The sequence below is a fragment of the Orcinus orca genome, chromosome 11 (assembly GCF_937001465.1).
Source record: "Orcinus orca chromosome 11, mOrcOrc1.1, whole genome shotgun sequence".
NCBI classification, from domain to species: domain Eukaryota; kingdom Metazoa; phylum Chordata; class Mammalia; order Artiodactyla; family Delphinidae; genus Orcinus; species Orcinus orca.
In genome coordinates this window covers 99747724-99766868 of record NC_064569.1, presented here as the reverse complement: position 1 = coordinate 99766868, position 19145 = coordinate 99747724, and the positions used below count along the sequence as shown (strand labels likewise).

At 61.9% G+C, this 19145-nt stretch overlaps 1 protein-coding gene across 11 annotated transcripts in view; it reads right to left on the bottom strand.

The window, feature by feature from the left end:
• GRAMD4 (GRAM domain containing 4) overlaps positions 1-19145 on the bottom strand; it is a 77571-nt gene that overhangs the window by 14471 nt on the left and 43955 nt on the right. For all 11 annotated transcript variants that reach the window (XM_004279595.4, XM_033405296.2, XM_049694609.1 and 8 more), the window contains 2 exons: positions 6415-6535; positions 685-746 (listed from right to left, as the gene is read on the bottom strand). In XM_004279595.4, the coding sequence (XP_004279643.2) occupies positions 685-746; positions 6415-6535 (183 nt within the window). The remainder of the gene's footprint in view (positions 1-684; positions 747-6414; positions 6536-19145) is intronic.

The window sequence follows — 19145 nt, the reverse complement described above, 5'->3', positions numbered from 1 at the left end:
CCACCTGGAGCGGAAGCCTGAGAGGCCTTCCCTCCCGGGCCCTGGTCTCCTCACCTTCACACTGGGCAGGGCTTAACCGAAGGCCCTCCTGTTGTAGCCCTGAGCCCCCAGCACAGGCAGGGGCTTACCGTCAACCCTAACCCTATCCCCTCTCCCACCTTCTCAGCCTGCGAGGGGCCTGAGTGCACCACAAATCCGGCCCCTCGAGAGGCCCAGTTTCCTCCCATGCCATCCTCTGAAGGACAGCTTCAGAAAGTACCAAGTGCTGAGGGAGATAAGGAACTCGAGCCCGGGGTGGGAAGAAAAGGCACTGAAAGGAGCTCTGCGTCCTGACCTGGGGGTGCTGGGACACAATGCCCGCAGCTGACCCCACCTCCCCACTCACCCCCTTGTCAGGACAGCCGGCCTCTGGAAGCAGGTCGCCAGGCCAGGGGCCAAGCAGCCAGTGTGACCACGACATGATTCCTCTTCGGGGAAGGGCTGGGAGAGATGTCGCATTGTATTTTTAGGAGAAAATAAAGTCACGTTTTGATCGAATGCCTTGCATCTGCTACGGAGACTCGCCAACCGGTAATCAGAGACACTAACCCAGTTCCAACAGGAGGGGATCCCCGGAAGTGAGCAAGTGCGCCCGGGAACAGAACCACCCCCCACCCCCACCGCATCTCCGTCCCCCAGGCCTACCTGCTCCGTTATTGACCTGGGCCTGCCCTTTCGGAGGCTGCTGAGCGGGCGGCTCCTCGGCTCTTAGAGGGGGAGAAGAAGCAAGATCTCTGTTAGTTCAAGACAGCATGATGAGTCCCGGCTTCGCAAGGTTCCCGTGCTCACGGGAGTCACGCCCAACACCAGAGTGCCCGTTCCCACCCTCGGGGATCCCTCTGGGGTCCTGGCTGCTCAGCTCAGACGCCGGGTGAGGGCAGCAGGGCAAGCACAGAGCTGCATTCCTCACGGGCACACTTTATTTATTTAGTTTTTTTTGGCTGCGTTGGGTCTTCGTTGCTGCGCGCGGGCTTTCTCTAGTTGCGGCGAGCGGGGGCTACTCTTCGTTGCGGTGCCCGGGCTTCTCATTGCGGTGGCTTCTCTTGTTGCCGAGCGCGGGCTCTAGGCGCAGGGGCTTCAGTAGTTGTGGCACGTGGGCTCAGTAGTTGCGGCTCGCGGGCTTTAGAGCACAGGCTCAGTAGTTGTGGCGCATGGGCTTAGTTGCTTCGCGGCTTGTGGGATCTTCCCGGATCAGGGCTCGAACCCGTGTCCCCTGCATTGGCAGGCGGATTCTTTACCACTGCGCCACAAAGGAAGTCCTACACTTCTTATTTTTTGATGACCAAACACTGTCTCAAACATACAACTCTTTTCTTTCCTATTAATTTTGACCCATTTGCTTCTTTATTTAATGTTAAGCTCAGAACACACAGCTCTCACACTAGTTACTTGGCCTGCTAATGGAAAGGTACTCAGTGACACACATATTTACCAAGCACCACGCAAGGCCACAGGCTGGATGAGCCCCTGCCTGGCAAGCTGTGCACAGGTCCCAGCTGGGTCCGTGCCGGCCACCTGCCCGGCTCCCTGCCCCTGCGGCCTCGCTGCACCTGACCACAGCAGTCACCTGGCCTCAGAGCCTCCCTGGAGTTCCTGGCCACCTGCCGGATCCTGACCGCAGACCTGACTTTCAGCCACAGGCCCTGACGGACTGGCCCCCAGCCGCTGGCCGGACCCCCTTCCCTTGGGCAGTGCCCTGTCCCTGACTGGCCAGCCCACCTGCCCTCCTCACCCTGCACTGGCCTGGGCTACCAACACGCCACACTGCTGCTGTGGTTCCCAGTGCAGCAGAGATCCCAGGATGTGGGAAAAGTGGCACCCCAGGCAAACCTCGGCAGGACTGGGGTGGGGGGGGCACGGAGGGCTCTGCCAGGACAGAGACAGCGGGCTGGGAGACCCTTGGCAGGCGCGCAGCCTCGACATCCTGCTCTGTTATCACAATGTGATCTTGTAATAGGGAAGAACCTTTGTATCCATCCTATCACAAGTTCATCACTAAAGAGATGTTGCCTATAAGCTTAAATTATACATAGTGGCCCATCTCTGGGAACCCTGCCTCCCAGGTAATGAGCGTTAAGCTAAAATACCTCTGTTTAGCTCACAGGAAACCTCCTGCCCAGGCCCACCTGTGAATGACTGCAGGGAAGAAGAAATGAACACATCCCCTCTGGGGGCTGACGGGAACCAGGAAGTGTTTCACTTTACCCCCTCCCCTTTTCGTATAAAAGGAGCCTGGGGCTTCCCTGGTGGCACAGTGGTTGAGAGTCCGCCTGCTGATGCAGGGGATGCGGGTTCGTGCCCCGGTCCGGGAAGATCCCACATGCCGCGGAGCGGCTGGGCCCGTGAGCCATGGCCGCTGAGCCTGCGCGTCCGGAGCCTGTGCTCCGCAACGGGAGAGGCCACAGCAGTGAGAGGCCCGTGTACCACAAAAAAAAAAAGGAGCCTGAATTCTAAGTCAGGCAAGATGGTTCTTTGGGGGCACAAGCCCACCATCCTCTTGGTCTGCTGGATTTGGGAATAAAGTCGTTATTCCCTGTCCCAACAGCTCGCCTCTCGATGTTGGCCGGTCGTGCAGTGGGCAGTACAAGCTTAGACCTGGGAACAGTCCCACTCCAGCGTCTCCGTGAACCGACCCGCTCTGCGGGTTTATAACCTGGAACTGCAACCCATGCCGGCCGCGCTGTGCCGAAGCAAGCAGGAAGCGCGGAGGACAAGCTGGATCAGAGGAGAGCAGGGGGCGAGCCTGCAGCCTCGTGAAGCAGTGGCCAGGGAACCATGAGACAGAGGGGGTTCCAGAGAAGGGAGCCAGGGTGGAAGAGGAGGGGGGCAGGCCTCCACGCCCACCCCTCCCTGTGGCCAGGCTGCCCAAATGGCCATCCATGCTCAGAGATACTGACAAACGGGGATTTACTGGGAACAGGAGGGGAGCTGGGGCACGCAGGAGACTCCAGACTGGGTTCCCTGTGTTCCTGGGCAGGTGTCCAGGCCTCCGGACCAGGACATTCCCTGAACCGGCCGGGGGTCCTGAAGAGGCAGCTCACACAGGAAGCACTAACAGACGGGCTCCCACCAGAGCCTGGGCCCAGGTGTGCCACCGAGGACTCGTGGGCCTGACGGGCACCGCGTCGCTCAGCCACAGGTGGGCCTGGGGTCTGAGTGGCCGGCAGGGCTGTCTGGGGTGCCGTGCTTGGTACCATTTGAGGTACCATCTGAGGATACTGATACTGCACAGCCACTGGCTGTGTGATCTTCCCAACACAGTCACCGCTAGAATCGGACAGGTATTTAGGTATAAATGGGCTGCCAGCTGCCTGCAGGGAAAGACGGCTGGCAACATGGGCGCAGGTGTTCCAGGTGGCGGGGAATTTTACCTTCCTCCTGTCACACCACATGTGGAACATCTGAGCGCCTGTGACGTGCACGGGACGTGGGAAACAGACTGACAACACAGCGCACGGCAATGACGTTCTAAACATTAAGGGGAAGGCAGGCGGCAGACAGCGTATCAGGGCCTCCCAGCCGGGCCCACCCACAGCTCCGGGTAGGTGGGGAGTGAGCGGTGGCCTCATCAGAAGAAAGGGCCCTTGCGCTCCTAGTGACTGTGGATTCTTCCAAATGTTTTGGAACAACCTCCGCTGACGTTTAACGGTCAGCGGAACAAGTCTGGAGTGGAGTGCGCCTGGAGGGCTTTTCCAGAATCTAATCACCCCGCCGGCCACAACCCGAGGCCGCAGGACAGATGATGAAGCCCATGGGCGGGGGGTGCCAGGGCCACACGTCAGGGCCGGCTGGGCACAGGAGGCAGTCACCAGGGTCTGTGTAGTTCCCACACGGGGTGCCCCGGCCAAAGCCCCAACCAACACCGTGGGCAGGGCAGCACAGGAGGATGACACGCACCCTCCGGCCCCCTCAACACAGCCGGGAGGGCGGAGGAGCCGTGGGAGGCGCCGCTGAGAGCAAACCCAAGGGTGGGCCCCGGGCAGGGCCTGACCAGAGGCCAGTGGAGGTCAAAGGCAGTTTCTCCATGTTGCTTTCGGACCGATAACTGGACATGGCCTTCACCTTGAGTAAGCTTAAACCAAGGCGATTTCCCAGGAGTTTTCTTAAAAGGCAAAACAGAGGTTTGTATGAACTACCATGTTTTAATCCTGCAGATCGAGTGTGTGTGTGTGTGTGTGTGTGTGTGTGTGTGTGTGTGTGTGTGTGCGTGCGCCCAGGTGTGAAGGTGGCCCTCCACACAGTTGCCCACCTTGGACGGCCCACAGCGACCCCAGATGGGCACCAGGATAAGAAGGAAAGAGGAGGTCCCTTGCCTGGAACCTGTTTCTCCCTGTTCCTCTCCTCCCTCAGGTCTCAGCTTCCAGAAGGTTCCTAAACCCTAAGCCCCCCCCAAACTCCATGGTCCCCAGGACCCTCAGCTTCTACTTCCTCGGTCCGGGCCTGGATGTTCCTTTCCTGTAATCCCCAGTTGGTCCCCAAGCAGCCCCGTGAGAAACAGATCTGTCTGCAGCCTCAGAACCTATCGGGGGCCAGGCACCCAAGGGGCTTTGGTGAAAGGACGAGGATGAAACCCCCGGAGTGGGCTGGGGGTGGCGGGAGGGTGGAAGACAGAAGACATGGACCCTGCAAAGGGAGCTGGCACACGGGGTCCTCTCAGGCCGAGCGCCGCCCGCCGCCACCAGGGCAAGCGTGGCCTCTGGTAAAGCCGCACATGAACACAAACTGCATCAGACAGAAGCGCGTCAGTGCAGGTGACAGCACTGTGACATGCCATGCAGGCCAGGCCCGGCCGGCCAGAGGGCTGAGAACACACCCCACACCCGGCCAAGCACCTAGATCTCCAGAGTCGTCCCAGGTCGGGTCACTGGCTGCACCGCTTTGCGTTATCAAATGTAACTGAATCTTTGAACGTCTACAGATTTTCCATAAGGTTTAACATCAGGGAAAGTACTGCTTGAAGCCGTGGTCCGATTTCTGGTCCAGGGAGGGGTGCCGGCCTTGTAGCCCGGCAAAGCAAGTGACACCCTGTCCCAACACGGGGCCCCCGCGGGGAGCCCCAGAGAACTGCAGAATGGGTCACGCTGACCTGTGGGACAGGCAGATGGCCTTCGTTCAGGGGCACTGGAAAGCCCACGGAGCTGTCCTAACACCCGGCAGAGCAGGAAACTAAAGGACCTTCTCCCCCAGGGAACCAAGTGCCAGCCGTTCTCTGGGGCTGAGAACCAGCTGCTGAGACCCAGAGGAGGCCAGCGCGAAGCACAGCAGGTTCGGCCTTTCCGGCAGCTAAAGCCCGCGCGGCGCGGTACCTGGAGCGGGGCTCTCCTCAGAGCCCCGCCGTAGTGACGACACTCCGCAACGACAATGACGCCAGGCCACCCCACGGAAAAGCCAAGCTGGAGACAGCTGTGCGCTCAGGCCAGGGGGGCCTGGACCAAGGGATGCGGGGCCAGAGGCCAGGCTGGTGAGGGGGAGGGATGGAGACTTCGGCGGCCTCAGCTCCCAGGCCTTGTCCGCCAGGCCGCCGGCCTGGACTGTACACAGGGACAGGGAGCCCTGGGGGGTTTTATCAGGACGGGAAGAACACAGCTCTTCGGACTTGCAAACATCCCCCTGCAATGACCCGCTCCTTGCTGGCGGTACCATGAGGCAGGGGCCGAGCTCGCGTGGGCAGAGGTGGGAGTCCACACCACCCCCTCCGGAAGCTGGGGCGGCCTCTGGCAGCCCCGGGATGGAGGGACCCTGCTGGGAGGAGGTGACTGGCCAAGGAAGGCTGACCCCGAGGGTGCTGTCAGGGGCTCGGGGCGGGGGAGTGTCCGAGTGGGCAGTGGGGTGGGGTCTCAGGGTCCTGGGGGCGACTGCTGGCCAAGACCTGGGGTGACGTCAGGTGGTTCTGGGGGCTCTGCGTCCCTCTTCAGCCCTGCCCGGCCAGACCTCCCAGGGCTCAGCTGAGACACCCCCCCCCGCCCCCGTTCCCCCTCCAGCGTGCAACAGCAGCACCTACACCGTCCCCCCCCCCACCACTGGTTTCCAGGTGAAGGCCCCGAGGCACAGGAAGGCAGCCACTTTCCCAGGATCGCAGCTCGCCGCGGGCACGGGCAGGACTCAGCCCAGAAAGTCGGGGCCAGGCCCACCGTCACCACTCACCCACACACCCTCCTGATGCCCTGGGTCCGGCAGGGGCTGGGAGGGCGGCGGTGGCCGCTCATGGGGACCGGCCACCTCAGGGTATGAGCTGGGTCTTGGTTCAAGGGACCGCTACCCCCCAAGAGGGCAACGCTACCTGGGTGACAGTGTTACCTGGCTCTCCCCTCCTCCCATCTGGCCTTGGGCTCCTCACCTGGCCCTCCCCCCTCCTCACCTGCTCCCCCCCCTCACCTGGCCTTCAGCACTTCCTGGACCTTCTGCTCCAGCTCCATCCGCCGCTGCCGCTCCCGGTCCAGCTCCTGCCGCAGCATCTCCGCGTTGGTTTCCTCTCGCAGCTTCCGGAGCTCCTCCTCTGTGAGGGGAGAGAAGCCCAGGTGAGTGTCATGTGGTCCATTCTGCCCCCCAGGCAGAGGTGCCAAGAGAGGGCTGGTCTGCAAAGCACTCAGACAACTGGCAACAGCAGCTCTCCTGCTCCTTCCTGGGGGGCACAACCACAGGAGTCTATCAACCGGGGCTCCTCTTACACAGTCAGGGCAAGATCTGGGGCAAAGCAAGGGTGAGAGTGTCTTTACTAAATAAAACCCATTCAAGATAGACACACCAAAGGCATTTCACCAAACCACCTCCACGGGGGCAGGACACCCCGAGGAAGGGATGCTGGCGGCACCTGGTCACTCCACAGACACACGTGCAGCAGGTGCAGTTCTGGGAGGTCTCGGCCGCAGAGCAAAGCCCATGTGAGGGGCAGAGAGCTCCGCCACCTGGCTGCCGACCACCTGAGAACCGTGCGGCGGGACGGTGAGGGGTACAGTGGCAGGGTGAGCGGGTGCTCGAGAGAAGCCGCAGCAAGGTGTGTCTGAGTCAGAACCTGGATGAACAGAGGTCGCGGGCCGGCAGGGTAGGGGTGCGGGGGAGAGCGTGGGGTGCAGAGGGAGCAGCCTTGGCCAAGGCGGGAGGGGCCGTGGGCTGGGGGGAGGGGTCACAGATGAGATGCGGGCGGGGCGTCAGAGCCCGGAAAGCCAGAATGAGGACCCGACATTTATTCCAGGTGTGATGGAAGCCAGTGCCAGGTAGCTGTTGTTCTAACTGAGAGTGTGGGGTGGGCTGAGGAATGGCCCCAAGGACGGGCCATCCTAACCTTGGAAGCTGTGACTTAGCACCTTACACGGACAAAGGGACCCTGCGGAAGTGATAAGGACCTTGAGATGGGTGTGTATCCTGGATTACGTGCATGGGACCAATGTCATCACAATGATGGAAACTCAGGAGGAAGCAGGAGGGTCAGAGAGAGGAGACAGGAGGGTGCTGTCCCGCTGCCTGTGAAGAGCCAGGGGCACGGGCAGCGTCTAGAGCTGGAAGAGTCAAGGACATAGTCTCCCCCGGAGCCTCCAGAAGGAAGACGGCTCTGCCCGCGCCTTGGCTTGAGCTCTGTGACACTCAGTTCAGACCTCTGGCCTCTGAACTGTAAGAGAATAAAGAGGCTACTTTAAGCCCCCAGTTGGTGGAAATCTGTTGCTGAGGCGACAGGAACCTCGTACACACGTGGTTGCACACGCCCTAAGTGGACGTCGCTCTGCATTTCTGCACGACCGGACCCCGCACGACGACACCACACAACACAAGAGATCCGTGAGCAGCCACCCAGCTCACACTCCTGAGGATGGGTCTCCTCCCACCTCCAGGCTGGAGCTGCAGTGAAGACACAGACCCGCTGGGCCTCTGGACCCAGGGCGGCCTGAGCTGAGTAAGGAAGGGGGGGCCTCAGAGAGCACCGTGGACAGGGAGGTGATCAGGACCACGGACGGCCACCCCTCTGACGGCTGGGCCCAAAGAGCAGAAGGAGAAGGGTGTGCAAGAAGGTTCCAGAACCCGCTGTGCATACAGTCTAGTCCTGCACTTTTCGTGTCTCCCACAAGGCACCCCAGCTACCTCTACTGAAGACGTGAGTTATGCATCGATGAAGAGGCCCAGTCCAGCCTGACACAAGTCTCGCAGTTTCGTGGAAGACACAGGTGCTCCTGAGCTAAGTCTGGTCCAGGGCGGGGATTCCGGCTCTCCTCCTACCTGGGCACTGACGGTGGGGTAGGGGGCCCAGGCTGCAAGGACGATGGGAGCAAAGAGCCCAAGGGGGGTGGGGCTAAGGAAAGAGCCAGCCTCCTCCCACCATGGGAGAACATGCGTGCACCGCCCGCCATGCACGTGCCCGGGCAGTGCCGCCGTGCAGGAGGCCCAAGGTCACAAGCAGAGGCAGACGGGAGCTGGTCCTGCTGCAGGCCCAGACCAGAGCCCCCGGCAGTGGGAAGCATGACGCGCTGACTCGAGAGTGAGGGCTCACATCGGCAGCCACGTGGATGCAACTAGAGATGATCGTATAAGTGAAGTAAGTCAGAGAAAGACAAATAACCTGCGACATCACTTACATGTGGAATCTAGAATATGATACAAATGAACCAATCTCAGAAACAGACTCAGGGACATAGAGAACAGTCTGGTAGTTGCCAAGGGGAAGGGGGTGCCTGGGGCAAGGATGGAGTGGGAGTTTGGGGTTAGCAGATGTAAGCTATTATATACAGAATGGATAAACAACAGGGTCGTACTGTAAAGCACAGGGAACTATGGGATAGTTATATCAATATCCTGGGATAAACCATAATGGAAAAGAATACAAAAAAGAATATACATATAACTGAATCACTTTGCTGTACAGCAGTAATTAACACAACATTGTAAATCAACGATAAATTAAAAAATTTTTAAAGTTAGGGCTCAGGGGCTTCCCTGGTGGCGCAGTGGTTGAGAGTCTGCCTGCCGATGCAGGGGACGCGGGTCAGTGCCCCGGTCCGGGAAGATCCCACATGCTGCAGAGCGGCTGGGCCCGTGAGCCATAGCCGCTGAACCTGTGCGTCCGGAGCTTGTGCTCCGCAACGGGACAGGCCACAACAGTGAGAGGCCTGCATACTGCAAAAACAGATAGATAGATAGATAAATAGATAAATAGATACATATGTATAAAAGTTAGCGCTCAGCACTGGGCCTTGGTGTCAGTCTACACCGCGCACCTGAGAGCCCCGAGCACTTGCGGCGTGAGTGAGTGAAGGGGTTCTGCTCTCCGCCCCCGCCCCCCAGAAGTGAGCACAGCCCAGCTACAACCAGGACCCTTGTCCTCCAGGTGGGGAACTCCTTCGCCATCCCGCAAAGCCCCTCCCCACTCGGTCGCCCCACAGACATCTGGGGAATGACAGGTAGCTGCCGGCAACTTCTCCAGGATCCGCCCCAAGGCCTCTGTACGATGTAATTACTGTAAATGCAATCAAGTCCACCTGGAAATCTTAGGTCACTTCCCTCAGGCCTAAGGCTCCTGCAGATACGAGACCCAAGTCACGTCAGAAATCACTTTTTCTTGTTTCTAAATCGGTACATGGTGGGCTCGTTCTCATCACAGCCCCACGATGACACAGTCCTCATCCCTCTGCCCACCTCCTGCATTTCCTGGACGTGAGCCCTCACTCCTCAGCGTTCTCAAAGGTGTGACCCTGGAGGAGCCACCGCCCACCCGGGACAGGCAGGCCCCAGACTCATGGAGGGCAGAGGACCTGGCGCTACGAAGAGGCACATGAGGCCGCCGCCACCCCCCTCGCTCGGCTCCACCGGGGCCCACGTGCAAATGGGACAGTGGTGCAGCAGGGACACAGCCACAGCAGCCGCAGCGCGTGCCGTGGCCCAGCTACAAAGCCATGTGGAGTCACATCCTCAACAGACACCCATTCCCCACGCGACAGCGTGTCGAGGGCCGAGACCAGGGATCGGCCCCTCTGCGGCAGCTGCTTTGGGCCAACGATCCCGCTTCCGCTTTTCTGCAAACAGCTAAAGCTGCAAAACAAACCTGACGGCCTGGGCCAGGCTGGACCATGGCAGCTCAGAGCCCGCATCGGCCGCTCCACCAGTGAGCCCTGGGCAGCCTCGTGTACCAGGCACGCTCCAGGCACGCTCCGGACACTCGTGATAAAGAAGTGACCCAAACAGAAAGCCACCCTCGGCGGGGGGCGGGGGCAGGTTGGGCCGTAGGAACAGCCCTGGTCAGTGAGCCTGAGCTGAGGGCAGACGTGAGCAGGGCTGCGGAGAAGGATCGAGCCCCGGGCACCCGAGGGGGGAGCGTCCAGGCAGCAGGGGTAGCGCCTGCCAGAGCCCCCGAGATGGTCCCGGGCGAAGGACCACACGGGCTCCCACGGGGCGGGCTGTGCTCGCCCACCTGCAGCTCAGCCTGCGGTCAGTATGCTTCCCCCGGAGACCCAACTCCCGCCCGTCCCTCGGTGACAATGACAACAGCCTACACTGGTGAGGCGCTGGCTCCTGAGCGCCCTCTGCAGGGTGTAACTCAGCAGCAGCTGCGACCACAGGGCCTGCCCGACCCTGCGGGTGCCGCCCGCTCTGGCCCCGGGAGCTCCAGCAGGTGGGCCTCTGTGCCCGGTCCACGGCATCCACAGCGCGGGAGCCCTCGGGGAGCGTCAGCCGGCGGCAGGATGAACCCCGGATGCCCAGCCCATGACCCCCACCAGCCATGTCCAAGCGGGGCCTTTCCAACAGCCTCAGGGAAAACAGACCGAGCAGCCCGCCCCCGCCCCCCCCGCCCCCCCCCCGCCCCCCCCGCCCGACAGAGGAACGTGAACTCTGACAGCACTGACAGAGGGACGACCCTCCCCGGCCCGGGAGGTCGGCAGACTTCCAAGCCAGCACCAAGACGGCCCAGGGTCAGGGTCACCGGCCTACCGGGTGGGACCGAGGCGGGTGTATGCGCAGCGGCGGGCTCCAGGGTCTGGCTGAGGTCAGCTCACTGCTCCCTCTACCCAGAAGTCAGCCCCATCCATGTGTGGCGTGTGGCAGCCACGGTCCGGGTGGTGGGTCACAGACCACCCCAGTCGTGGGGCTGACAGGCTGCAATGGAAATTCCCACAGGAGAAGCCTCACTTGGGCAAGTCCCAAAGGCATTCCTGAGACCTCAGAACGTGACCAACTAACTCACCAAAATCAGGGGCGTGGACTGGAGCCCGGGGAGGCCAGGATCCACTGCCCTCGCTGCCGGTCCAGTGAGACCCTCGCTGGCCTGGAGCCTGCTTTCTGGACAGGATGGGGCTCAGGGGGACCCAGCAGGTTCCTCTCCTGTCCTGGCCACCTCACCGAGCCCAAGACCCCGAAATTCAGGCCAAAGTCAGTACGACAGCCCCAGGTCCCAGAAACAGACGGGCTGGCAGAGCGGCCGTCGTCTACACGGTGGCCACCCCGCCCCGTGCAGGCAGAGCCATGGGGAGACCCTGCTGCCTCTTGGGGGCGTCCAGGGTGGGGGCAGGAAGGAGAGGCGCCAGCCCCACCTCCCACCTGGAGAGCTCAGGACTCGCCCGATTTTGCCCCTAACGAGGGGCAGATACTTAGGTTTGCTGAGTGCCGGGATCCACGTGCTCGGTAAATATTTGGAGTCCTCGGGGCCTCCCGCGCTGCCCCTCCTGCCGGGCTCTGCCCTGATCTGGGCATGTGGCTCAGCATTCTTCAGGGCCCTGGGGCCCCTCCCACCCCCTGGGAGAAAACCCTCCAGACAAGGGGACTGAGAGGACACCACACCAAGCCCACAGGGAGCCATCCCACCGGGCTCCTGTCAGCCACGGCCTCCTCCAGAGACCCCCCTTCAGTCCTGGGGGAAGCAGCGCAGCCCTTGCGCCGCCTAGTTTCCCTGAGGACCACGGCCTCCCAACCCGCTGGACTTGGTGCCTCCCAGGGGCACAGAAGAGACTCTGTACAGGGACTGCACAAAGCGGGGGACCAGGGGGAGGGGCAGCCCCTGCCTAGGGCCTGGGGGACATTTCCAGCCGGGGCCAGGCAATGAGTGAAGAGCAGAGACCCCTCCCTGCTCCAGGGCTGCGGGAAGCCAGGCCTCAGACCCCCAGCCCCAAGAGGGCCATGCGCCCACCCCTCTCAGTCTGGCTTATTTACAGCAGAGGGGCCCCGTGCCAGGTGCGGATGGGCAGGGCCCTCACCCTCACGTGTCGGGGTTCTTCCTCCAAGCACCCCCAAACCCATCCGCTCTCATCTCAGCTCGCACCCTGCTTCCTAACTGGCACCCCAGCTCTCCTCACACCCTCCACAGTCTGGCTCCAAACAGCAGTCAGAGGCTCCTCTAAAGTGTAAGTCAGAACCTGACACTGTCCTGCCCAAACTGGCCACACAGGGAATCCTTCCAGCCCGAGGCCACACCCCACCCCCCGCTTCAACGCCCTCTGATCTTGCTCTGACCTTTGCTCTTTGGGTTCAAGCCACAGGAGCCTTCTCTCAGGTGCCCAAATGCCTCCACAGTCAGACCCCACCCCAGGACCTTTGCACGTGCTGGTGCCCCCCGACCTCAGTGCTGGCTCAAGTGCCATTTTCCCCCAGAGAGACGCCCCTGACCCCCTTCCCATCTTATGTGGCCCTTTGTCATCTTCTCTTGTGGGTCCTGCTTTTTCCTGTCAGGGACAACACGGGTCCTCCCCAGGGAGCTAGGAGGGGATTCCCTCAGGTGACACAGCTCCACAGGGAGGGGCTCAGCAAACATGACCCCTGGTAAGCACGCCACATTCCTAAGTCACATTCAGCTGCAGGATGCCCCAACTCAGGCCCCAGAGAGAGGACCCCGTCTGATTCACTGTCTGTGACGGCCCAGGGCGCAGCCTGGCTCAAGGGGAAGCCAGGACAGATGCGGTGAATGGACACTGGGCAGTGGGGACAGCAGAGCAAGTTCTCAGCAAGTGAACTGCAGGACGCAGGCACCAGGCTGGCCGAGAACCAGGCAGAGAGGACACCAGTGGGCGGGGAGGGCCACGGTGGGAATTCAGCAAACAGTGCCAAGAGTGAGTGGCCGCCACCAGCATCTGAGGGCCGTCTGCATCCTGCACGCCAGGCCCGTGGGCCCCAAACCTCGGGCCTCAGCCTCCCCCCGCCTCGTACTGGGGTTCCCGCGGACCCTGGCCCTGAGGACTCAAGGGCATTCAGAGTCCCCATCTGTCATGTCCCTGCACACAGAGCACCTGCTGGGAGGTGGCGGGGGGCACTCAGACGATCGGGGGTCCAGAGCCCTGACACGTAATCCGCTCAGGAGCCCCAGCCCCCGCGGGGACCTCCACTCCGCCCCACACCAAGTCAGGCTGCTCGTGCAGAGAAGCCACTGCCTGCACACAACTCCACGAGCAAATGCTCGCTGTGCAAGTATGACGCACCAGGCTGTGTCAAAGCGGGGACGCTGCCGTGACCGAGCACCCACACACTGCCCGGGGGGGCATCTGGTGGTGCCCCAGGCACCTCGCCTGCGTGAACTGACACCAGGGCCACCCAGGTGCAGCGTCCTGCTGGACCCTGGACCCTCGGGACGCGGGTCTCCAGTCCTGACGCAGGCGGGGCCCTGGGGCCCCCTTCTGAGAGGACGTGCTCCCACCGGCAGTGGGAGAGCCTGGGCCCTGGAGCCACGTGGAGACTCCCTGCCCTCCTGAGCGCCCGCAGAGCACTGCTTAGCCTCCTCCCGCGGGACCCACTTCAGAGGCCTCCACGGAGGGCCTGGCTCACAGCAGGTGCTCGGGTGAAGCTCCCGGGGAACCCCCGCAGAGACCTGCCCCCTGAGCTCCGGGCGGCTGGCCCTCCGCAGTAGTGAGAGTGTGTCCCCGGGGGAGCCACCCCGGGCTCTGCCGGCTGGGCAGGGGCTCCCACCGCCCCTCGAGGACAGGCGTGGGCGGACTCGCAGGCCGGGGAGCTTCACGGGGGGAAAACAGAGGCGAGGGGCTTCCCGCCACCGCAGCCTCGCTCCCGGGAGCCAAGGTCGGGGTGCCGGGTGCCTTCCCATCCGCTCCTCTGATCCCCAACACCTGCACACACTCGTCACCTCTGTGGACCCGAAGGTCAAGGCAGCCCCAGACGCCTCCTCACGCACAGCGTCATCAGCAGGAAACCATATTTTCTTTCTCAACGCCCCCGAACTCCCTTCCCCATGCCACTCACCTGCAAGGGGTCAAGTGCAGCTGGTTCCCCCCATGTGGAGACGGCCAGCCAGGCCGCTGTGCACACGTGTGGACACGCAGCTCCCGGCCTAAGCTCCCGGCATGCTCCTCGCCGGCTTGCAAGCGTGTCTGGGACTCCAGTCCTGGAGGCAAGGGGGCCTCGGGCCATGTCCTCTTAACCTGGGCTCCTGACAAAGCCCCCTCAGCCCTGCCCTTCCCACGGGCACCATCCCCCCTCAAGCTGCCCCTTGCTCTCCTGGGCCTTCCCGGGGGCGGGCGCTCTGTGGGGCCGAGACCAGCGGGCTCCTCCCTCCTCCCTCCTCAAAGCCGCCCCCCCCGCACCCCGCAAGCCAGTGAGGGGACGCGGCCCCGCAGACGAGGACGCTTGGGTACAGCCCGGCAAATCCACTCGCCCCAATTCACAGCAAACGTAGGAAGCCTTCCCGCCTCTTCCAGGTGCCCCCTCTCCTGGGGGCACAAAGACAGCTAAATAAATAAAACCCATCAGCATTCTGATCATTGCTCTCCTGCAAGCCTTTCTCTGAGCGAATGGCTCCCCCGAGGCCACGCAACTCTCCTTACGCCTGCACCGATGATTAGACCCCACGACGGTTGATACTACGGGTCTGCTCCCTCCGGCAACATATTTAGGTCAACTGCAGTGCAGAGCACAGCTGGCTACTCGCACAGGACAAAGACGATACAAACCCCTGCAATCAATTTTCCTCCTCCTCTCGGATAGAGAAGAAACAGGAGGCCAGCTTCCCGCCAGGCAGAAAGCGCTGAGCTGCTCACTCAGAAGGCGCCTTGTCTTGGGCAGCCGCCCAGCGGGACCCCTGTCCCCAGGGGCCGTCAGGGCCCGTGGCAACTGGCTCTCCTCGGGCTGCCCTCCAAGCTCAGAGCCCAGCTCGTGGCCTCTTCCGCAGTGGCCTGGCCTTCTGGCCGCCGGCCCCGGATACCACCTGCGGCAGCAAAGGGCTCCCCTCGTGCCCCTGCTCTGTCAGTCGGGGGCCGGGAGGGTCTCCTGCAGGTGGGGACAGGGGTGCAACGTCACACACAGGGCCCCCCCCCCCACCATGTTGATTTCCTACCGCTGCTGTAATAAGTGACCACAGACGGAGCGGAAGAGCGTGCCCTCTCACAGCTCTGGAGGTCAGAGTCTGAAACGGGCCTCGAGCGGCTCGAGTCCAGGTGTGGGCAGGGCTGGCTCCAGAAGAAAGTCCACTTCCTGGCCCCTTCTGCTTCTAGAGGCACCCACATTCCTTGGCCGCTGACCCCTCACCATCAGGGACATCACCCCGACCTCTGATTCCACTGTCAACTCTCCTCCTCTTTCTCTGACCGCACCCCCCCCCGCCTCCCTCTCACAAGGACCCTTGTGACGACACTGGGTCCACCTGGATTAACCCAGGCCCATCTCCGCATCTCAGACCCTTAACTCAACCACGTCTGCAAAGCCCCTCTGGCCCCATAAGGTGACACAGTCACAGGCTCTGGGGGTTAGGATGAGGACATTGTGGGGAGCCACGACCCTGCCCACCACACTCCCCCTGAGACGATGCTCTTGGGCCAAGGAGGCTGAGCTGGCTCTGGGAGGGGGGACCATCCCCTCTCTTTCCACCAAGCCCAGAGAGGGTCTTCCCGCCCCCAGACACCCCGCGGGCCGTAAGAAGAGTCCTCCTTTAGCAGGTCAAGTGGCCCCTGGGGAGCGCTGGGGGTCCTGGCTGGCCCCCTCCCTCCCACCTCTCTGCTCCTCGCCTCTGGCCGTGCCCCGAATGCCCCCACTGACGACGCTTCCACTGCCTTGGCCAAACTCTCACAGTGAGCAGTGCCAGCACAGAGCGTCCTGGCGTCACTCCTGCCACGAGCCCGTGACCTTCCGCAAGCGCGTCCTGACACAGGCCCACTCTCGGGCCACTCTCCTGAGCCTCTCTGCACCTCTGCAGCCACGCAGGTGGGCCAGGAAAGGTAGCTTCATACCTGCCGGCAGCTAAGTCACAGGCCGGGGTCCCAGGAGTAGAAGCCACAGCCCGGCCAGGCGGGAAGGGCCTGGGCACCAGCAGCCACAGGGTCCACCTGGGTCACAGGGCACAGCTCCCAGCCCGATGATGCTCTCCTTTTCAAGACCTGCTGCCGGCTCTGTGGCATCTGCTGACCCGGCAGATGGCCGGGGCCGGCCAGGGCATGGGAAAGAAGCCTGCAGGAGGCCAGGGGAGCCAGAATACCTGCCCAGGATAGGACTCAGAACCCCCGAACCTTCTAAGATGGGAGGGCACGCCCGGGAGAGACGTCCGCACCGTAATTCATCAATTCCCTCACTGGGCCCCGCTCAGCAGGACGCCCACGTGAGCGAAGCCCGGCAGCCAGGCGCACGGCCCCGAAGGGAAACCAGGGCCAGCTCCACGGGGGCGCAGCCGGCCCCCACCCACCTCCCACAGAGCAGGCAGGTAGCAGAGTGCAACAGGGAGAAGGGGGCGGCCCGGGTTGCTCTGGGAGCCCAGAGGGACCCTCACACAGGTGTCCAACGTGACTTTCTAAAGCTTGGCTTCTGTATCCAAAATGCCCCCTTCACGCAGCCCAGAGCACACTCTAATAGGAGTTTTCAGGGACCCCAACCAGCGTGCTGAGAAACCAGCGCTTTCAAAGGGAGAGGCAAAATGAGTTACAGGCGTGGAGCCCCGCACACAGGAGAGCAGCTCCGTGCGGCAAAGCGTTTCTTGCAGCACTCACCCGCCAGGATGGCCGGCCCACCCACGCGGTCCAGCCTTCGTGCCTCCCCAAGCCTACAAGGAAAAGGGCAGGGACAGCACCTGACCAGCGATTCCAGGTGCTCCCCTATCGGCCCACGGCCACCCTGACTGGCTCAGGGAGACAGAGGGGACGCCTGGGCTCGCGCCCACCCATGCCCAGGCAGCAGGGCCATAGCCCCGCTCCCAGGGAAGCCACCAGGAGGAAGGAACACAGCTCTGAGGCTATTTTTAAACCTGTAAAAGTAGAACTCCCAAGCAAGAGTCCTCTTGGCACACAACTCAACAGGCCGAGCCACAGCCAAAAATAAAAATCAAGTGATAATCCTTAAATAAAACTCCTTCCCACCGGCCAGGTGCGCAAATGCAGGGACCACTCGCAGAGCTGCTTCTGGGTCCTGGCCAGGTGGCACGCTGCACACCTGGAGGCCCCACCCCGTGGTCCTAGGCTCTGCCCTTCGCCTCTCTCCTCAACTCTCCCCAGCCTGAACTCTCCCGGCCTCCCAGCTAAATCTGGATCCCCCCGCCCCGTGACCTCGGACCTTTCTAGAAGGCAGAGCCACACCCTCCCAAAGCGCCAGGTATCGGGTCCTGAACCGAGGGCGTGCTTGCAGCAACCAGTAAAGAAACAGCCAAGTCAGCCCCCTCCCTTCCTGCACCCTCTCCCCGCGAGGAAAACAGTTCCTCACGGGAAAGGCCGTGCTTTCGTGGTAAACTTCCGTTTGCAATTTTCCCAGCGTTTACTCACCGCTGCGTTACTTGCTGCTGGATGCAGAGGTAGGGTTTATGGAACGATGAACAAACCATCACCCACCACGCTGATGGCCTGGTCACCAGGAGGCGGTGCCGCTTTAAGCTCTTACGCGCCCGCACGGCAGGCTGCAGCCTGGCTGCTGGCACGCCACTGCCTTTCACATACATTTTAGGAAACTGACTGGGGGTCTGGGGTGAAGAAGCAGTGCATTAAAACGTTCCCCGTGTAAAATAAGAAGGAACAGGATCCCAGCCAGAGTTTCCACCCAGAACAGCTGATTTTCAGGAACTGACGACCGCCTTTCAGCAAGAGGTGGCGTGCTGCTCTGACGGCCAAGGTCCGGGCTCCAGGGCCCTGGCCAGCACCGAACCAGGAAATATGTGTGTGCCCAGCCCCCATGCCCGCTCCTCCCTGTGCCCGAGCTCTCAGGGCCCAGGCACGGGACGTGCCCTGCTGGGCGCTGAGCCAGGACCGCCTGGTGGGCCAGCTCGCCTCTGTCCAGCGAGGAGGCAGGGCCGGACATCTGCAGGGATAAGCAAGGAGCAGGTTCCCACCAGGCAGCAGGACTGACCTAGAAATATGCAATTCAGAGCCAGCCCAGTGGGTCAGACATGCCGTTTTCTTCGGGGCCAATTTCATTTTTTTCCCAGATAAGTCCTCTATGATATGGACATGCAGTCTCATCTCTGTCTTCATCTGCCGGTTATCCGATCTGTTTGCTCCCTTCCCGTCTGTCTGGGTCACGCATTTGCAGTCCTCGTGAAAGTGCAGAAACCACTCGACAAGCGCATCACTACAGGGTCAGAACCGTCCGACCCAGCCCCTGGCACTGGAAGTTTATCCTCTCAGCTCAACCTCACCGAATACACAGGAGGAGCAGAGTTTTTTTAAAAAGCCAGACTGGGACTTCCCTGGTGGCGCAGTGGTTAAGAATCCACCTGCCAGTGGATTCCCACGTGCCGCGGAGCAACTAAGCCCGTGCGCCACGACTACTGAGCCTGCGCTCAAGAGCCCGTGAGCCACAACTACTGAGCCCACGAGCCACAACTACTGAAGGCCATGCGCCTAGAGCCTGTGCTCCGCAACAAGAGAAGCCACCGCCATGAGAAGCCCGCGCACCACAACGAAGAGTAGCCCCCGCTCGCCGCAACTAGAGAAAGCCCGCGCACAGCAACAAAGACCCAACGCAGCCAAAAATAAATAAATAAATTTATATATTTTTTAAAAAGCCAGACCCCCAGAGGGACATCTGCAGGCCCGGGCCTAAAGGGGCGGGTCCGGAGGTATCCAATCAATGCCACACCTAACCCACCCCCGGCCGGCTTCGGGTGGCTGCCCCATCGGACGCCTCTAGCAGTGGGCAGCTCCCGCGCTGCTGTTTTCAGTGGTGAGAAAGGGCGTCCTCAGCCTGGATCACCCGGACTGGCGCCCAGAAACTTCCTTCCCTCC